The following is a 20,416-nucleotide window of genomic DNA, read 5'->3' on the forward strand; positions in this document are numbered from 1 at the left end:
CGTATAACAACCGCGTTACTCTGAAACACGTATAGCAACGGAGGGTTGACAATGCATGTGTATTTTTTTCTCTGCCACCTTGTACTTTACTACGTTATTGTTGTTCCCTAATGTTATTGTTTCAGTATAATATGGATATTCAGTTCTGTACCCAAAACGTTAGGTGAAAATAAGTAAACATATAGTTACATATTTAATACAAAAATGTAGTTTGCTGTACCTGAGAGAACTCTGCAGCCACGTAGAAAGACTTGTTGATCAAAGCACTCACTTCCTCTTGGACAGCGGGGGAGTGAAACTTCTCCTCCTGAATCTCTTCGGATGTTTCTTGCGGAAATACTAACACCAAGTAAGCGCTGGGAAGAAATAAATGATTTTAGGCAAATTTTACTTAAGTTGTATCAACATTTTGGTGTGGTAAATTGACTCTTCGTGAACACTTACTAGGTGCAACAACGTATGATACGTTTATAGAATAGTATGGGTAGCAAACATATTGCGTCATCGTTATTTTGAAATTATCCTATTGAAACATCCTAAAAATTCATTCCATTCATTATACCTATTATTCTTAATTTTACTACTTATATTTCACTATTGATTGCTGGATTTCTCTCACTTGTTTTGCTTTCCTGCCAATTTTACGAAATACATACGAACAGAGAAGATCCATAACGCTTCTTACCTTTCACCACAGTTTGTAACGGTGTGATCCTTGCAGCAATGTAGTAATGATGCTTGTACGTACGTCTAATGAGATATATATTATACCTATTATTCTTAATTTTACTACTTATTTTTCACTATTGATTGCTGGATTTTTCTCACTTGTTTTGCTTTCCTGCCAATTTTACGAAATACATACGAACAGAGATCCATAACGCTTCTTACCTTTCACCACAGTGTGTAACAGTGTGATCCTTGCAGCAATATAGTATGCTTGTACGTACGTGTAATGAGATACTATGTATAGGCATTTGCATTTTCAAAGAATGTTATTTCTCTAAGGGTAGTCATATTTTTGGTATAAATAATAAATTCATATTCACATTTTTTAAGAAGCAAATGGTGTTGCGTGTCAGGTTGAATGGGTAAATTCTACTTATATAAATAATAAATGCTGAAATATTGCAGATAGTAATGTAAACTACTCTTCTGGCTCATAACGAGATTGATGGATTAATTGAATTGGTTTATTTTACTTCACATTTCTATCATTTTTATCTAATCACGAAGATGAGGATGAGTGATGATATGTAGAAATGGATAAACACCTATACCAAGGTCAGATTCGAACCTGATACACCTGGCGTCGTAGCTCGCTACGCTCAAAACTTCACCTTGAAGGCCGGTTTATGACAAGGAGAGTGATGTACAAATAACCGTATTTTGACATGAGTAGCTTATGTTTTAGACAAGGTGTCAATATTGGTCCATTTTGATAATAAACTTTGAATGAAATCAACCATATTTTTGATGGAGTTATCATTCATAATTTTCATGAGCTTACCCTGTTTTAAAGGGGGAAAAATATAATTTGTATTAACTATATTGTATCATATTGTCCCTTTTCTTATACTCCTTTTGCCTTATTATGCATTGTATTATATGCATTATATTTCGCGTACTTTCAAATGCCTATTTTCTATGTTAATTTTATAATAGTATAACTGGATAGATTTCGTCCGAGAAAAACATAATCGTCGCAGATCGTCGACCAGGGCATAGCCGTGTGATTACAGTCCAAGGAACTGCGCCTACAAGATTTGTTTGGTCATTGTCGCAGACTTCATGGCGTGGAGTTTGGGGTGAAAGTAAGGTGAATGTCACAATAGACTTGCTGAAATCTTTCTGGAAGTTGGATGCAGCAATCAAGTCGGTTTTCAGTCGTAAAACACATGTTACAGGCAAATCATTGCAAAACAAAGGCCGATCGCATGACTTTAAAAACTGACAGTTAATTTGTGTGGAGGTCGAGGTTTAAGTTTGGTTATTTCTCAGGGTGCAATTTACCTGTGGCCACACCAACAAGACAACTTGCTCTATATTCCAAACACGGAGGCAGTGTGAGCTTGAACGTACAACGAGGTTTTACAAGTTATTTCTTTCGTTCAGTGGCTCAAAACTTTGTGGAGATTCTTGAAGTCTACGTTTGGTTATATGTCATACAGCACTCTCCTGTTTCCATGTAACATCCTATATTCAAAACCGTATCGACTTCACTTTATATCTCAAATGATGGCTTCTGTAAACACTCAGAGTAACATCGTCAAGCAAGCTTTGGAACCCATTGCAAGTGAAAGCAGACTTCGAAAATAAAGGTCGATATTATTTATCTATTTTGTGAATGTACGTTACTTTCATTATCATACAGTAATAAATCCTTTCGTGTTTTCCATAATAATATGTTTTGTATATTGCGCTTCTCTGTGTGTTAAATATAGGCAGTACCTATACACATTCCCCGTAACTGAGAGGGATCTGTGTTCTTCAATACGTTCCATTGAATTCTACTTTACTAGTCTTAAATTATCACGACACAACTTAATAACGTTACGTCCATATCAACTTGACACGAGTTGATTGTATCACATTGCGTGATGTCCCGTAGTGACAAAAATGCTTTTAAATAGCACGAAATAATACAATTCTTTTTTATGTGCAGTTCCTTCATATTCCCCATTAATTAATTGGTTTGCACTGATTATTGATTATCAGAAAATGTATAGCTGTTAATTTTGATTTTCATAATAGATTATTGAAAAAGTTTATGTTATTTGTTTTTTAATTATACTGAGAGTTTATGTTTGTCATAGTCTGTGTAAACGTGAGTTTGCAAATGAACGATTGTGAGATATTTGGGAAATAATGGACGATAGGATCTGCAACTGATATGTTTGGTGATAATCTTCTTAACGTGCGTTGCTCTCCTTGCGGTAGGTGTAAATTAGTACAACAAGTATTGGGTGAAGCAGGGTTTACTCCTGATAGTATTGTTCATTTCCATAAAAAAAAACTAGTATGGTGTGATTTAAACCCACATGAAATTCACGAGTCATAACAGCAACCTTTCTCTTTGCACATGTGGATAGGAGTGTTAATGTATAGGAGTGGTAAGAGACCATAATGTCAGGTTTGAAATGGAGTAACAAATTACGTTAGGCCAGGTATTGAACATAGCTTGTTATATCATTTTGTAGATGGTGAGTGAGGTAGAAACACGAAATCAAATTTATTCTCTTTGGTTTGGAAAATATGGAAGAGTACAATATGAACGATCGGTGAAAGTGGAAATGATATATCATTATATTATAGATATATTATTTCCATCATAATTCACAAAACACGGAGTTTTGGAATAACAAGAGGAAAGACTTGAAGATTACCTTGGAACAATTTCAGTATTGTTACAGAAGATTGAAATTATAAACAAATATTTATTTCCTTGATTTTCAGAGGAAAAAACTTCCTAAACCAAACCGCTACACAACTTTACAACACTTTCAGTGCTGGTAAAAGTAGTACACAACAAAGTTACATGTCATAATAGCAGTTTTAATACAGTTAGAAGTAATAATCTTTCTTCATTCAACTCGCTTCCTAATGTAGTAATAACCTTAACGTGCTACGAGACTAGAGCTCACGCGTTCAAACCCTGGTAAGACATGGCGCTTGACAAACAATATTTCATCAATCCTTCATTATCCCAAGAGGCAGAAAAGCGACATAATGCAACCATCATATAAATATAATTTTCTTTGATATCTACCCTTCGTACTTAGTTTATTTTCCATCACAAGGATTTGCTAATTTTACCTATGTGTAATAAACAATAATAATATAATAGGTACGTACTTAACAATATGCTTCATAAATTCCGTAAATTAAATATTATATTGTAATATTTTATGAAAGAAGCGTATGTCGTGACATTGTAATTCAGTGCAATGGGAGACATACGCACATTAAATAATGGTCTTTATTGAACATTTTTAATTATGAGAAATTTCAGTCTCACAAATGATCCACTACCCAATTTGCCGATGTCTTAAACTCGTTGTGTCTTCAGGCCTGTCTACCGGACTTAGCCACATCTCTTTACGCTACATTGAAAATAATATTTAGTATTTCAAGACAGCAGCTCACCTTGTTATATCCTTGTATTCCTGTGGAGCCTCAATGGTGACGTCAACGACTCCATTGCCTGCAACATCTTTAAGCACAGAAGGACTCTTCGCCATCAGAGGAGTCGGAGGCTTCGTGCTGGCGGTCAAGGTGACTGCTGGTCCCATGGACACTGTCTTCGCAGAAACACTCACGGTGTACGTGGAGGCTGCGTCCAAATCGCTAAACTAGAAACATTTAGTAGTACAAGAGACCACTCTCCACTGGGCGACAATTTACAGGGACAGGAAATGAGTGAGACTTCGGTTCTCTGATCTCCAAAATTATGTTCTAACGGATATTTTAAATACTTATGGATAAAATAGAAATCATTTCTAACGTGACATATATTCGTACGTACAGTTCGACATACAGTAGGTAAGGTCCTGCTTTCAGATTCCACTGCTGAGGAGCACTCATAACAAATTCTTGCAAAATGCAATATATCCGTTTAGTGTGTGTATGTGCATACGTAGGGCACGGATTACGAAAATTACTTTTAAAACAAAATTGAAGTGACCGCGAAACTCTCGCGTCTTGATAAAAGTCTCCGGTGGTGCATATTTCACTTATTTTGGATCACATTTTAAACTGAAAGTTCACTTCCGATTTGCCTATCTGAACAAAAATGTCACTTAAAACAAATTTCTGTCACAGAAACTAAGCCAGTTGCAGTTATTATAAAGGCACCTCGAAATTGATAATGTAACTAACTGGGCTCCAAATATTTAATAACGTAATACATATTCAAATATAGCCTGGACATTTGTCTGATAACAGCGACTAAACTCTGTCCCGGGAATCTCTGGAACAAGTGGACGAGAGCAAGTCTCTGCGTAAGTACTAGTGACTCTAGAGGATTTGACCAATGAACACGTGAGAGAGAATTGTATTGCGTGAATGGGGGAAAGCGACTGTTGCTACTAGTCTTTGTAACAGCGTGTACTGCTTCTCTCCGCCCACTCGGTCTACAGAGAATCCCGGGATAGACTATACTGTTGGTGAATCCAAGCTTGTTTTCAAACTCATATTAACTCTTTCTTTCAACGTACTTCATACTGGTAGCTCTCCTCTTCGGATTTAACCAGGTGTTCGGCGATGGGGTAGTACTTGCAGCACTCGGATGAGCTGTACGTGTCCACTTGCTCTACGTTGATGAGGAATGACCTTAGGATTCCGTTGACCATGAATGGGTGGCCCCATTCAACCCTCAGCGTGGAGGCTGTCTTAGAGGTAACTCTCAAATATGGAGGAGCATCGGGAGCTGGATACAAATATAAAGTTACCATTTATCAATAAGTAGTTCATTCATTCATTCATTGTTTTCTGCCTAATTGGCAGGTTTTTCACTGCAATCTCCAGCTTTCCCTGTTCTCTGCCTTACGCTTCGTAATGGCATACGACCCAGTTAATTTAATATCATCCATAAGCTGATATCTCTTTCTTCCACGGACTTTTCTTCCTTCAACCAATATATATATATATATATATATATATATATATATATATATATATATATATATATATATATATATATATATATCTATATATATTATTTCTTGGTGCTTTGCATACCTTTATTATAACAAACTAGTGTAGAGGGAAGAATATGAGAATATGAATGATGAAGTAGAGACGTTGAACACAGACCTGCGGTTCAAGGACTATATCCAACCCACACGACAATCGAGAGGGCAGTTATGATAATTCTATATGTTCAGTGGGAGTTGCTGTTTTTTATACTCCTGTAAAATGAAGATGCCATAGTTGAGTTCCACGATAACATATGAGGGTATAACGAGAGGTTCGTAGGCCGTGGCAGGAGGTTGGTGGTTTATGATAAATTATATCAACACCAGTATTTATTCCACCAGTTATTTCATATGATAGATTTATGGTCATTTGACCACTCTTGTCGTGTTTGAACATGTTGGAACCTCTTTATAAAATTAATTTTATTTGGAGATTTTGCTGAAACCATAGTGTAGCATTTGCTCCTTTATTTGCAATTTTTTCCCCAACAAAGGGCCACAGTTGGCGAAATACAACTAAATTTAATGCTACAAATTGATCCCGTTGCATCCGTAGCTCTGGCACTTTTTACTGGAGGGAACTTCACAACGTCCAATGTGATACAGGGGGAGGGTGTGGGACAAGTTGTGTAATGAACCTGTACCTGAAACAATAACGCAAGCAAATATTAAAGTAATTACCAATATCGTGTCCGGTGGAGGCACATAGTGGTTTGGATCTCACTTTAAACTGTAGTTAAAGTCCCAATTAGCCTTACTGTGTAAAAAGTGTACTTAAAACACCAACTCAAACAATATTGTTTCCATCAAAAAGCTATGGCTTCTAGATATTATTGATTGATTGAATGATTTGATATTTTAAATACACCTTATGCACAGTAAGACTAATCGGGACTGACTTACAGTTTAAAGCGAGATCCGAACCACTATGTGCCTCCACCGGGTATCAAACCCGAGACTCTAGATATGTTTGATTATATGTGTATAGAATACACAACTAGTGAACACACCGATGTTTACTGATCATACGCCTAGAATATTTTTTTCTCCAACAGACAATGGCCGTAACGATCACTCTCGACAAGTAAAATCATTTCTTGTGAATTACATTTTGTTTGAAATGGTATTTTCAGTGAAATCTACTAATCGCAAATACAAACCTTCTTCAACTGTAGTAGCTTTCACAATTGCGGCTTCTCCATGGTCATTTACTCCTTCGTGCATTCCTCTAACCTGAAATATTAATTGGATATAGAATATTTTTTCTTTTATTTCTTGCTTCCTAAACGTATTTTTGTAAAACAATGTGAGAAAAAAGTATTTTTGCATCTTGGAGAAACTTGCAATAGCATGTATACACATGCTTGTGTTGTGCTGAATAACAACTAATCAAAAAGTTTATGCAGCTGATCAATAAAAGTGCGTCAAAAATATTGGAAAATGGACATATTATTACTTGATACTTTTTTATATTTCTTTACGTTACTTAAGCCGGACCCTGTGCCGAGTGGTTAGCACATCGCACTGTAACGCCAAGGGTCCCGGGTTTGAGTCCATTCATTAATTTCATCACTCATCCCCATCTTCGCAAATTAGCCAAGAGGCACAAAACGCGAAGTAAAATAAACTAAATCAATCAATCAATCAATCTCTACGTTACTTAAGACACATTTCATTGAAAGTATAAGACCTTTGTTAATATTTGATTCTAGAGAGAAGAAATATATTACAGGGGCCGAAATATTTATTTCGTTCAGAAGAATCTTTACCAAGCTTTTTCACCTGCTTACGGATCTACTTTCCTCCGCAATTTAACTTACGCCTGACACTAGCCTACTCGTTTGTGCATGAATCCAATTCCTTTCCTACGTTGTGTAATTGATATAATGCTAAATTATCTGATAACTACGTTTCCACCAACGAATTGATGTTTAGAAGATTTTCAATGTAGTACGAAGACAAAACGCGAATGAAAATGTGGTCCGTCGAAAAGTTACCAGCGCACAAAATGGCAGGATGTGAAAAATTATACAATAGCAAACGATCCAGGTTGAGTTCGTGTCTTGAACGGTAATGTTACCCTTTCAATTCGGGAATGGGAATGGGAATTTCGGGAATACCTAGAAATATATCACCTTCAATTTATCTGACATCCGTTGGCACTAACAAAACACAGCAAATAGCATTATACCTGATACACATGGTACCTGTAAACATCAAATGATAACTCGTACAAACGTTAAAAATATGTACGGGGGATGGAAAAAAATATGGAAACACCTGCGAAGAAAAGCTGGAATGCTGTAGCTAATAAGGACCACCTTTAGCTTCCAAAACGGCTTGCAGTCTCCGAGGAATGGACAAATACAATTTCTGGATAGTGGATAATGGTATCTTGCACCATTCTTCATGCACAATCCAAGGGGTCCCGGGTTCGATACCCGGAGGAGGCACATAGTGGTTCGGATCCCACTTTAAGCTGTAGGTCCAGTCCCAATTAGCCTTACTGTGCATAAAGTGTACTTAAAACACCAAATCAATCAATCCAATTCATGCACAATCCTTCTCAGTGTCCGTCTGTCTCAGTCACGCAGTGTACATTTTCGTCCACGCAGGTGTTTATCTGATGATGTCTTTCCGGACACACTATGTCATCATGATCTTGGATAGAGTCCCTCTCGATACGCCAAATAACATGGCTACTTTGGTAACAGTGGCACCTGTAAGGTGGGCACCAACAATTTGCGCTCTTTGAAACACTGTCAGCTTGGACATGATTGAGCATAAACTGTACTGAATGCTATCTACAGCAACTGTCGACTCCTACCAGTCCCAATAGGGTCCTATCTCAAGGCACAAAAAAAAAAAACGAAAGTCGCACCTCGTCCAATTTCAAGTGGAAAAATTGCGTCGATATCACCCGTTCCGATGTCATGGTGTTTGCATATTTTTGTCCATCCCCTGTATATATTAGAATCAAAATATTTACACAACAAACACCTTACAGGTCCACCTGACTCATTCGTTCATTCTCTCACTCATTAATTCTTTATGGATATATCAACATTAAAGTACCCATACAAGGCTCGTATTTAATTAAGTACTCTTTCTTTTTGTTAACATGAGCTTCAATTAGGTCGTTAATCTATCTGCTCGTGTGCTCATTACTATCATCAGGAAAATAGCTCGGCTTGATTGAACCTTTGTTCAGAAGAACATACGCATCTATTCCGCAAGTACGAAATTTACCACATTTATCGGACGGGGGTATTACAACAAGCCTCTCTCGTCCTTTAAAAACAATTACACCTCTGCTGCGTGATGCAATACTTAATTACGCTCCAGGTGCCGGATTACTTCAATTAACCATCGGCGCGAGAAAACATTACATTGCCACTCAACAACAGAGAAAAACTCACTTGCTTGACCTGGGGAATTTAACATACATTACTCACAAATAACAGACTAAACAGTGAACCGTTGATAAGTTATTTAAACGACTGGGGCGGCTGATTACATTACAATGAAGCACACATTGACAAGTTACAATGGAATTTAACGAAATCAAGGAACTTTATGATTAAATACTAACATTTAAAAAGATTAAAAATGCAAACATGAAACGACCTATTACAACAATTACTCAAAATACAAGACAAGAAAGTTACGTTTGGAATTCCGAGTCACGTCGTAATACCGTGAATCAATATGGGTTAAGCTTTTGGGGTAGGGCAATGACAGGAAACAATACATTCGAACGTGGGTGTGAATCGACAGAAGAATACTGTACCAGACTCTGCTACGTCGTCGGGTCGTGCATCTTTCCTTAGTACGGTTAATCACTCTTGGTTTCATTGCGAAGAGAAAATGTTCCTTCGGTATAACAACCGCGGCGATAGGCGTTCGTCGATCATACTTGGCACTTTCGTTCCTCGTGTAGCGCTCCTGACTTGTCGTTTTCCCATGTCGGTCGTCATCTAGTTCTCCTCGGGCGTCTCTCTGGTCCACTGCTTCCTCTGGCGTGCATCTCCCAAACGTCGTCTTGGAATCCTCTCAAGCGTCGGGCGTCGGTTTGGAATTATCTCTCTTCGGCGTCGGGCGTCTCTTCATCGTTACAGTTGGGAGTTGTATTTTCGGGATGTAGCATCGCGGCGGCTGGTGTTTGGCGTCGGCGTTGGCTGGTTTACATGGCATGGTACGCCTTCGTTCTGTCTGTAGCTTCGGCGCCGGATGGTAGTGGCGGCGTTAGGGATTCTGGGAACCCGACGTCTCTCTCTCCTCTTATCCTCTTAGCATGCCATAGTTCTTGATTGTCCTTGTCTCGCAAAACAATTCACTGCGTATGATCTCACATAATCAAGCACACGTGAATGAACTCACTGGCAGTCACTTGCTGACTGTTCGCGGGAAAAGAACCTAAGTCCACGAAAACAATAAGTTTGGCACAGAGGTGCTCTCGCTACCAAAATCCTGACAAACTGTGTTAAATACTCGGAGTCCCGCAGTTTTATACCAGATTCGAAAATGTCAGTTGGAAAGGCGTTAAACGAGCGTCGCTTCTGTTCAAACAGAGTACATTTACCCTGGACCTATTGTGTTTCAACGCGGTCAAGGCGTGTCTTCAAGTAGGTGCAGTGGGATTAAGTCCTCGCCTCTCTGGCGCCTATCTTCGAGATACGTAGTTTGCCCATCAATAGTCTTTTAAAAAGCAATTCGCCCTTACTTCGTGGATACTCAGTTGATCTCCATGAAACTAAATCCAGATATCATTTATAACTTGTTGCTTCGGTTGTCCAAATTTCAGTTCAATACGTCGACTGGAAAAGGAGATATTTTATAAGGTCTTTTTCGTACTGGTGCGACGTAAAGAATGAACCTTGTTGATGATAGTTGCCGTGACTCAGAACCTGTCCCAAAACTGTGCATTATGCATGCCAACATATATCCCATTTCTTTGAAACCAGTGCTCATGATGGAAGTTTTGAATATATATATATATATATTTTTAGATTAGCCAAAGTGGCAGAAAGACCAAGTAAACTGAACCAAAATAAAATTTAAATAAATTTTACTGTTGTAACTAAATGTGAACTGCCATCCAATAGAGAAACATGTATTTTCGGTAGTTATGTAGAAATTTGATTTTCGAATGGATATTTCCACTCTAACCTAAAATATGATTTTAACTGTATCACTGCATGCCATTAATTTTATATTAACGTTGTGGAAAATAGTTTGTGTTAATTCGAAATGGTTTGTGAAAAATTGGCATTAGAAGTTGTGCTAAATTGATGTTATACGTCACGAAAACCGAACGGCCTCTGATTGGATATTCCAGTTATGACGTTCTCGTTCGGCAGTGAACTCGGTCGTCTCCTTAGCGCTCTTGAAATCCATGCACGAAGGCGTTCGTTGCTCCTCGTGTTTGTAACCCTGAATACTGAAGAGTATACAGTGTGATTTTTAAAATTAATATTTTGATTATGACGTGCGAGAGATGTACCAAAGCCAATTCCGACAATCTAACATGTGCAGATGCATTCACGATAGCTCCATATTTTGCACAAAGAGGAGCGAAAGCAGCGAGTTAAGTTTTGCAAGGCAAATTTGACATGGTGTTTACTTTCATCGACAGCTTATTCAAGATAATTTAATATTACAATGTTGAAAGATATTTCTCATTAGCAATCATTCCTAATTTTCAGTTATTATTAGTAGTGCTGGTATTACAGTGCAATAAGTTTACCTAGAGGAAAATGTCAGTGCCTTTTTGCACGACGGTATAAACCAGAGTTTTTTCTTTTTTCTTGCGTAGCTGAAAACAAATGTATGTAATGAAAATGAGCGTCGGGAAGGGCGGGCGTTCGAACCAGCTCCTAGAAGTTGACATGGTTCATTTCATGTTACAAAATGCAGAAAGTATATTATTTTTATTGTAAATAATAACATAAATACATTTCAGTTAGATATTATTCCAACCATGTGCGTTGCAAGAATGTTTTGCTGGAGCTTGGGAAATGATATAACATGAATAGTAGAAATGATAACAGTAATAAAAATTGATAATAATAAAATTGTTATTTAACGATAATAAATATTATATACTAATAGAAATAAACAGATGAGTGAATGTCTAGTACAAAGTTATTTCATACATTTTTTGTTCACATTTCACTCAGTGTACTGAAATTCACAGTTTTTCTATTTCTTATTAACTTTTGTATACATCATTCGAGAAAAGGCTGTAAAAGGCAGAGGAAAATTTTACTCATAAGGTTTATGTTGTGACCTCTCCCATAAAACTATATTTTTTGGAATATTAAAAACCGTGGAACCATTTGTTTCTTGGGTTAAATGGTAGAACATGGAGATAAACTTGGTTCCTATATTTTCCTTTCATTTATTTCATCTAACTAACACACATTCTACTGTCGCTATATTCTGTTCAAATACTAACTATATGATCTTTATTTCCCCTATTAACAATAAAAATATCAAGCTTTCTTCTTTTTTTTACTTGAAGTCAACGATGCCAATTTCCAAAGAGGGCATCCGATTCCCCTCCTTCCGACGCCCATGATTCCAACAGAAAAAAATAAAGTAAAAAGATGAGCGAGATCGAAAACGTTGACTGTAAAATGAAGGAACCATATCTTTATTATTTCATCCAAGGAATAGGTTGGCCAAGTTTTCAAAATTCGAAAAAAATAGATTTTTTATGTGAGAGGTCGCATCATATGACCAAAATTTACTCCTAACTTAATTGTTTTCTTGAACAAGGCGTATTAATGTATTAACAAAATATAGTATTTTGCATTTCAGTACCGTTACACTAACTGTATTTGAAATATAAAAAGAAAAAAATAGAAAATAGTTGCGCTGCATATTCGCTCATCTGGTGGACCGAATAGAGCAGCCTGCCCAAGGAAGGATGTAATAAAATTATTATTCTTATAGAAATAAAAACTTTTCTTTTGTTAGTTAATAATAGTTATTGTTGTGCATCATAACCATTATTATTATTCTTAATGTTTTAACTATTATAAGAACATGAACACCCATCCTCCGTGCAAACATTTCTGGCTACACCCATGATAATGCACTACAATGTAATCAAATAGAACAGTATATTTAGTAACTTCAACTTTTACATAGCTTTCACAGACCAATTGCATTGTTCTTGTAGCTTATCATTCATGTGGCCTCGCCACGTAAATCTCACACAAACAAGTCATGTTTTTTTTCCATTCGTGGGTACATTGAGAAATATCGTATTGGAGCATCTGGTACCTGTATTTGTGCAAAATGGTGAAATATTTATTTTCCACCGTGATATCAATAACACTGACCAGCTATAAAATTCGGGATGCTCTGCTCTTGTAACTAACAAGATTGAAACTTCTTTCGGCACAAGGCAACAAAAAATCTTTTTTTTTAATATTTTGCTCAGCAGAGAAGACTGTGGTAAAGCTCTTACTTAGTGCTTGCTTAGTGGTAACTACCATTTCCTGATCTAGTAGTTACGTATCTTTTCAAATCCATTATCTCATAGCAAACACAGACAACGTCGTAACACCAAATGCGCCAACGCGAAGTGCAGACGACAGCACGAGCCGAACGACGACGTCACAACATGGCGCAGGTGTGTTTTGCGCGCAACGCTCGGCTCGAAAATTAGAAACTCGATTTTTACCTAATAATGAACGCACAGGAACATGGGAAATTGCAGGGGTTATTTATCGATCGTGTAGATTTTAAAAATGATCTTTAAAAAAAGTAGTGGAAATGTCCATTGGATATACGCAATTCATGCTACTTGAAGATACCATGTTTTACCTGCAACATGAAAGCTTCGTTGTCCTTTAGCAATGCACTAATGCAGTGTTGTGCGATTATTCCACACTTCGAAAAGCCATTACGAGTTTAATGGATTTGTTTCGAGGAGAGGGGACAGAAAACTCTATCTTTATGTAGTAATATCGTAATTCAATATGCAGTGAGTCTGATGCTGTCAATTAAAGATTTGCCTGCCTTGCGTGTCACTGAGACCTACACCATCATGATGGAAATGGTTCAATTGAGAGATAGGGTTGGACACTTAACTTCTTTGAACAGTTCAACAGCAAATTTTCGATGAAGTACACTTCGCTTTGACCTGTTCGCAGTTCCAAATTAAAAGATGTGAAGTGCTGCCTTGACTTCATACCCATATGGTACCTTCTATTGTGCAAAATCTTGTTGCATACGATAGAAAAATTTACAGAATAAGCGGTATCTTTTCACTCACATTTTGGTAGTACCTCTGCATTTAAAGTACAGAAACCACAACAATTACTTGAACAACCCCAATCAAACCGCGTGTTACACTACAAATAAATTATTTAGGATAAAATTGCGTGTCTGTATAGTAGTAAACACACATACCAGTTTCATGTGCTGTAAATAATTAAGAAATTTATTGCGATGTGTAACTCAGATTTTTTTTTCCAAAAAATCAAGTTTCAAACGTACATTATCTAACTTAACAAGTTTTACAACTTAGCTCTTTATTTGCACCAAACTGCAAAAAAATTAAAATGTGGAAAAATGGGTATGACACATGCTGAAAATGTCGTTACTCTGCAACAAAACCGATACGTTTCAGAATGCACGTGTTGTGATGAACGGAGAAAATGCGTTCTGCACGCTTACCGCGAGCTTTCAGCGCACTGGCTCCAAGCAGAAAACTACTCCTCCGAAAGATAGCTCTCTTGAAATACATTTACGGTCAGAGTTGGCGGTACGTAAAGGAATCATTCAATAAAGGGTCTTGAATTCTGACGAATTGGTCACAGTAGACCAGCGTTGCTACCGCAATTGAAAACGTACAATGAACGAATTTACGTTCATCGTTTATAAGTCGTAAAGAAACAGTGTTTCTAGAATATATTACGCATGGCGTATAAAAAATGAAAAAGCTGGGCTACGAATACATTATAAGAAAGCAGCAGGTGGACATTCCATCCAAGAATTAACGGTCTCCTTTACTACTCCATAATGACTTATATTTTTTGTTGAAAATATATAGATTTTAACGCTTCTTATTGCAAGTAATGATGTTCGCAGCTACGAAATGCTATATTATCTCTGATGATTAAAAAACTCAATTACTTCTTAACCAACGTAATAAAATGGTGGTCTCCTAAAAATCTATTGTATTAACGGGTCCTGTACACCATAATAATTGTACTGAATATAATACATGGTAACACATGTTAGTTAATCGCAAGAAGTTAGGTTTTAGAAAATACCGTACTTTAGGTAAGAATAATAATATTATTATTATAGTTCCTTTATTCAGCGGGCGAAGTTCAGCCGTAGGCTGCTCTACCACCTAACTCTAATATTCGTTTTGAGTTTAGAAATTGATTATTGTGCATATAATAATTGCACATGTTTATAGTGTACCTGAGTTACGGGATACAATTGGAGAGGGTGTATAAATTAAAAGCTTACCGAAATATTGTATTCATTCTCGAATCGGAGACCCTTGAGCTTGTGGCAGTACATATTAGGCCATGGCTTGCAGGGCTTGAGAGGGACTGTTTCAGTTTGAACGACTCCCCGTTGTACGTAACTGATGGAGAATCCTGTCAGGTTTCCGGCTGAGTCCTCTGGAGGTAACCAACGGAGACCAACTGTATTTCGTCCCTTCTTGTAAACGGTGAGGTTCTGCACAACATCTGGAACTAACAATATAGACTCATTTTGTATTATCGTTTACCAGTTTGAAGATTAATATAATTCCTATTACATGCTTAAGCTGTTTCAAGTTTAATTTTTCTGCATTTGTGAGATGAAACCTACTTTAATTGCATACAAGTGCAGATACATTCGTTGTACTTAAAAACATGGCTGAACATGTTTGAAGACGGGTGGAAATGTGCTCTGTCTGAAATCTGACTAAAATATACAAAGCCATATAGGTTCAAGGTGGTAGTATATCTTCTTACATGCATTCCTTTAGAGACTAAGTGTGGGTCAGTTAGTTGAAATAGAATTGCTCATATTCCCTTCAAGGTTTTGGTTATCACTGTGAAGGCAATTATATATTTCTAAAACTAATAATTGACATCAAGTTTTTATGGGAATTATATTAATTAACTTTATTTTCATTAGTAGCCAGGAAATGATTTGATCAAAGGAAACTGCTATTCATTCGTGTAAACAATCAATCTTGAATTATCAAACCAGATGTTCATAAAGCATTTTTGCATGTGATACTCACGTCGTATGCAGATAAAGGAGTTACTTTAGTAAGACAGTTAAAAAGTTGCCAATCCTGTATAGATGGGGAAAGTATGATATTACTCGTGTAATTTTTAAATGAAATGAAATCATTTGCCAAGGGACAAATTTTGAAAAAAATTGAGTCGGTCGCTTCGCGGAGTGGTTAGCTCATCGCACTACGACGCCAGGGTTCCCGCGCTCCAATCCCGGCCTGGGCATGGATGTTTGTGAGTCTATATTCATCAATTTCATCATATCATCACTCATAACCCATCTTTCGCAAATTAGCCAAAAGTGGAACAAAGAGGGAAGTAAAATTAAGCAAATCAATCAATCAACCAATCGAAAAATTTGAGCGCCACTGTGTGGATACATTTTTAACCAAATCAAAATTTATCTCTTAGGGCATGTAATTAACAACAACATGCTTTACAAGTCGTATGGCTTGTTGCTACACATTTTCCTAACAAAAACGTATTGGAACTTTCTAATTCATAGTCAGTCCATCGTGTTGCCAAATACTTACGAGTATGAATAGTAGTTTGAACGATATACGACTGTTGGACCAGTTTATATGTCGGATTAAGTTATGTGACTTTTCCTTACATTACTGGTACAGGGAATGTAATATTTTAAACATAATGTGGATGGAACCAAAATATGTATTCCATATTTCTTGGCAACAAGAGATTTTTCGGGATATTGACATGATAAGATTTGGGTAGATTTCTGAGCTAAAATATTTTCCAGACATTTTAGACTTTTAAATCAAAATGTCGTCAAGTCTCGAAAACCTGATCAATATTCCCTAAAAATGCAATGAATCTATTATGTTTAAGTTAACATAATTCCTCATACGTATGAAATTTTCTACAAGTTATTATTTCGTTTTTTTCATTATTTCAAGGTTTGACATCAAATTAAAACAAATCATAAAAATTATACCATAAAAAGATAAACTCACCTGCAGGCTTTGTTTTGGCAGAGAAGGCCAGATAAATCTCAGGGTTCCATCCAGCTGAAGACAAGACGTAGACACGAACCTCGTATTCCGTGTAAGGCATGAGGTTCGCGAGAAGTGCTGTCGTGCTTCTTACTTTACCCCTCAGCCGGGAGGGGTTTTCTCCGAGAGTCCTAACCTCGTACATGTATCCGGTGAGGAAGCCATTTACAAGAGAGCAGTTTCGAGGAGGATTCCAGTTCAGAACGAAGCTTGTGTTTGTTCGATTAACTACAGGAATCTCACTTAATTCTGGAGCTATATCTGGAACTAGAAGTAAATACTGTGTTGAAAATGCAACATTAAACTGACGTAGTCAATGTGTAGTAATTGGCATTTTACGACCCAGCTATTCAACATATTGTAAGGTATTTTATCTTAAAGTTCTATGCATATTACTAATCGTTGGAGGAATACAGCAAAACAAGTGTCCGGACTCTATTGCGATAACCATCTAGAATCTTGATAACGTATTCAAGAGAGTCATATTCAAATTCTTTATTTGCGTTGGCGAGCTTCAGCCTGAGATTGTTCTGTGTTGGAATACATTTAAATTTACATATCTGATGTGTGATTCCGAATATAGAACAGTATTATACAAAATTGATCCACAGAATACTACTACTCATCAAATAACTGTTATATATATCATATGGATAAAATCATACAAACAAAAATATCGCGAATGACAAGTATATAAATTGAAAATAAAAAATGGATGTAAATGAAACCATAACATAAGCACAGAAGTTACTTCATAGAGTTTGATCAGTGCTCTGGAAAAAATGAAATTCTCTACTTCATTTTCAAAGTATTCTATCTTAGATATATTAGACATTCTCTTTGGTAAGACATTCCAGGTGCAACCATAAATGAAACTGATATTCCTGTATGCTGCTGTAATCGCTTCATATCGAGTCTTGTAATACAACTTATTATTTGAGTAGTTAACCAAAAAATGCTCAGAAAAATTTACTTCCTGATAACATCGTGGAACTATTCAAACAATGTAGTCATAATAATGATGTAATTTAATTCGCCATGTTATGTACGTACTCAACATGACCTATTCCGCTAATCCTGCTGTCGTGTGAATGCAAAACTCTGTTTCGTCATCATCTCGATTCATAAGAATGGAAGCTTAATTTCACGGTTACTTCCTTGTTGGGAATGTCTTGTGGTTGTTAATGACAAACTTGTTGATATATATAATATAACAGTTGACACAAATTTAAAATTATACGATTGAATTAATTATCGTGCACGGTTGTTGGATTGAGCATTTGTTAATGTTTTTATTGGCTTCCCTAAACAAAGATATTCATATTTCTTCAATTATCCTTGTTGTTCAATGAGATTTATTGAACAATCTACTGAATGAATTCACAATAATAAGTTTATTGAAGTGGCTTGTATTCGCTTTTCTTGAATATAAAACACCAAACTACTTCAGTTGCTTCGTTGCTTCAACGTTGATCTGCATGCAGTTACTTACATTGGCTTATGTTGCATGATTTTCATTAATATACATGAACATGCCTGCGTGTTAGGAGTAAGTTCTTCTTATTATTATTGGTATAATTACTTTACTGTGACTTACAAATTCCGTGCAAGACTTACAAGTTGAAAGCTTGCGTATAATTGTAACAATTTTTAATTAAACCTCAAAGGTTATACTACGGAATTTTTTAAACTTAGTAGTGGTGAGGTGATGCGGTTGGAATAGTTCTGGCTTCGAAATTCTCGAACATTGTAACAGCTTGTAAGACTTGCTTGATAAACCTGTTAGTTAGGACTGTCGGAACTAGGCCGACACATTTAAAATTAATAAGTGCAGTTTCCTCCATTTTGTTTTTACTAGATCTTCCTTACAAACCTTTCCACCTTACTACTCAACCACAAAATCAACTGTGGTTTAAGTCAATAAGTAACTGACATTTTTGGAACGATATGAAAATGTACCTACCTTTCTCCTCTGTACCTAGTAAGAGTCTGGCCGACCAGCCTGTGGCAGCATTGTAAGCAGTAACCTTCACCTCGTACTGGGCAAACGGAAGGAGGTCGTGGAGAATTACGGCTGGAGCAGTGACGTTCAATCGCTCCTTAGAATTTTGGCACGATAAGGGACACTTTGCGATGAATGCCAAACACTACAAACCACAAGAATTACATTTCAAACCATGTTCATATTCTCTTATTAGTCAAATATTTTTGCGTGTAATTTTATGATAATAAATGCTATTAACATTAATACTTTTCTTGTTTGATGGTTGTCAGAGGCACAGGCACAGAATGGTCACGTTTTAGATGAATTTATTTTATTGATTAAAGCTTTGGTTGCAATTATGATTACTGAATAAAGAATTTACTGAGTTAGGAGAAAGAAAGTTGCTTGTCCTTGGGCTGTGTGGAAGGAACGTTCTACCAGGGGTAAAGACTAGAGGCAAAGAAGTTCTGTGACGAAGTATCCTATTCGTCAATGTTAAGGTTTGATGAAGGATGCCTCATTTACTTCCCATACGTCGCGTTTTCTCTCCAGAAAAGAGAGTGGAGTTCATGCTGCTATTTTCTCATTGATGTTAAACTACAACTTTATATCACATGAATGTACAACCCATCTGTGCTTATAAACTCATTCTGTCTCTAGATATGATTATTCATAGAGAGTTAAATATTTTCGCATTTTCCAAAAGTATGCATATCTTGCGTACTTAAAATTACCACGACAAACAGTATGCTTTCTGATAGATATTCTATGATTGTTATTATTATTATGGCCTAACCTAGTGGTTGCAGGACCTTGTAGTTGGTAGTTGGGCTTGCGTGCTCTGATGATCCCCTTGGCTATACCGGCTGTAGCATAACTACTGGCAGGGTCTCCCATTACGGGCAGGCTAGCGGGTAAAGAGCCAGACTAAGAAGCAACCTCACGGTCAACGGCTCCAAAGGCGGAAGAAGATGGTTGGTCATCTCAACGGCTGAGGAGGAGGAAGAACCAAGAGCAGTAATATCTCTTTAAAAAAACCTTGGTCCATCTGGCTCCGGATGGTAGCATCTTGTAAGAGCCCCTTGCCAAGGTTACGGTGAAGACCTCAACGACATCTGTGGAGGAGAATGAGACCTTCGGAACGGGAGAGATGACGGAAGAGGCAACCCACCCTCTTGGGAGAAGAGGGAAACCACTGCCTTGTGGAAAAGGGGAAATTCAAAGGCTAAGGGAGTAAACCCAGAAAGAAAATCCTGGTCCCCCAGGTTGGGGGTTGGAGTGAGGGACATTAACTATACCCGTAAAACATAGAGCAGAGCAGCTACACTATGCTCACTGCAAGCCCAGAGGCAGAAAGGAGGCAACCCCCCTCCACTGGGCTAAAATGCTGAATGCCAAACCCCTGCACATTTGAACCTACAATGATTAAAATAAAAACAAGAGAGCAAGCCGGACAAATCACGA

General features: G+C 37.0%; 1 protein-coding gene across 1 annotated transcript in view; it reads right to left on the reverse strand.

Moving 5' to 3' along the window:
- Window positions 1-220: 220 nt before the first annotated feature.
- LOC145983064 (protein sidekick-1-like) overlaps window positions 221-20,416 on the reverse strand; it is a gene marked incomplete at its 3' end in the record, with an annotated part of 28,239 nt that continues 8,043 nt past the window's right edge. Inside the window, exons 3-9 of the mRNA XM_083116340.1 lie at window positions 18,932-19,115; window positions 16,930-17,235; window positions 15,192-15,424; window positions 6,857-6,929; window positions 5,217-5,428; window positions 4,147-4,352; window positions 221-356 (exon numbers count right to left, since the gene is read on the reverse strand). Coding sequence (XP_082972466.1) covers window positions 221-356; window positions 4,147-4,352; window positions 5,217-5,428; window positions 6,857-6,929; window positions 15,192-15,424; window positions 16,930-17,235; window positions 18,932-19,115 — 1,350 coding nt within the window. The remainder of the gene's footprint in view (window positions 357-4,146; window positions 4,353-5,216; window positions 5,429-6,856; window positions 6,930-15,191; window positions 15,425-16,929; window positions 17,236-18,931; window positions 19,116-20,416) is intronic.

The sequence above is a fragment of the Lepisma saccharinum genome, unplaced genomic scaffold (genome assembly GCF_977018435.1).
Source record: "Lepisma saccharinum unplaced genomic scaffold, izLepSacc3.1 HAP1_SCAFFOLD_608, whole genome shotgun sequence".
NCBI classification, from domain to species: Eukaryota; Metazoa; Arthropoda; class Insecta; order Zygentoma; family Lepismatidae; genus Lepisma; species Lepisma saccharinum.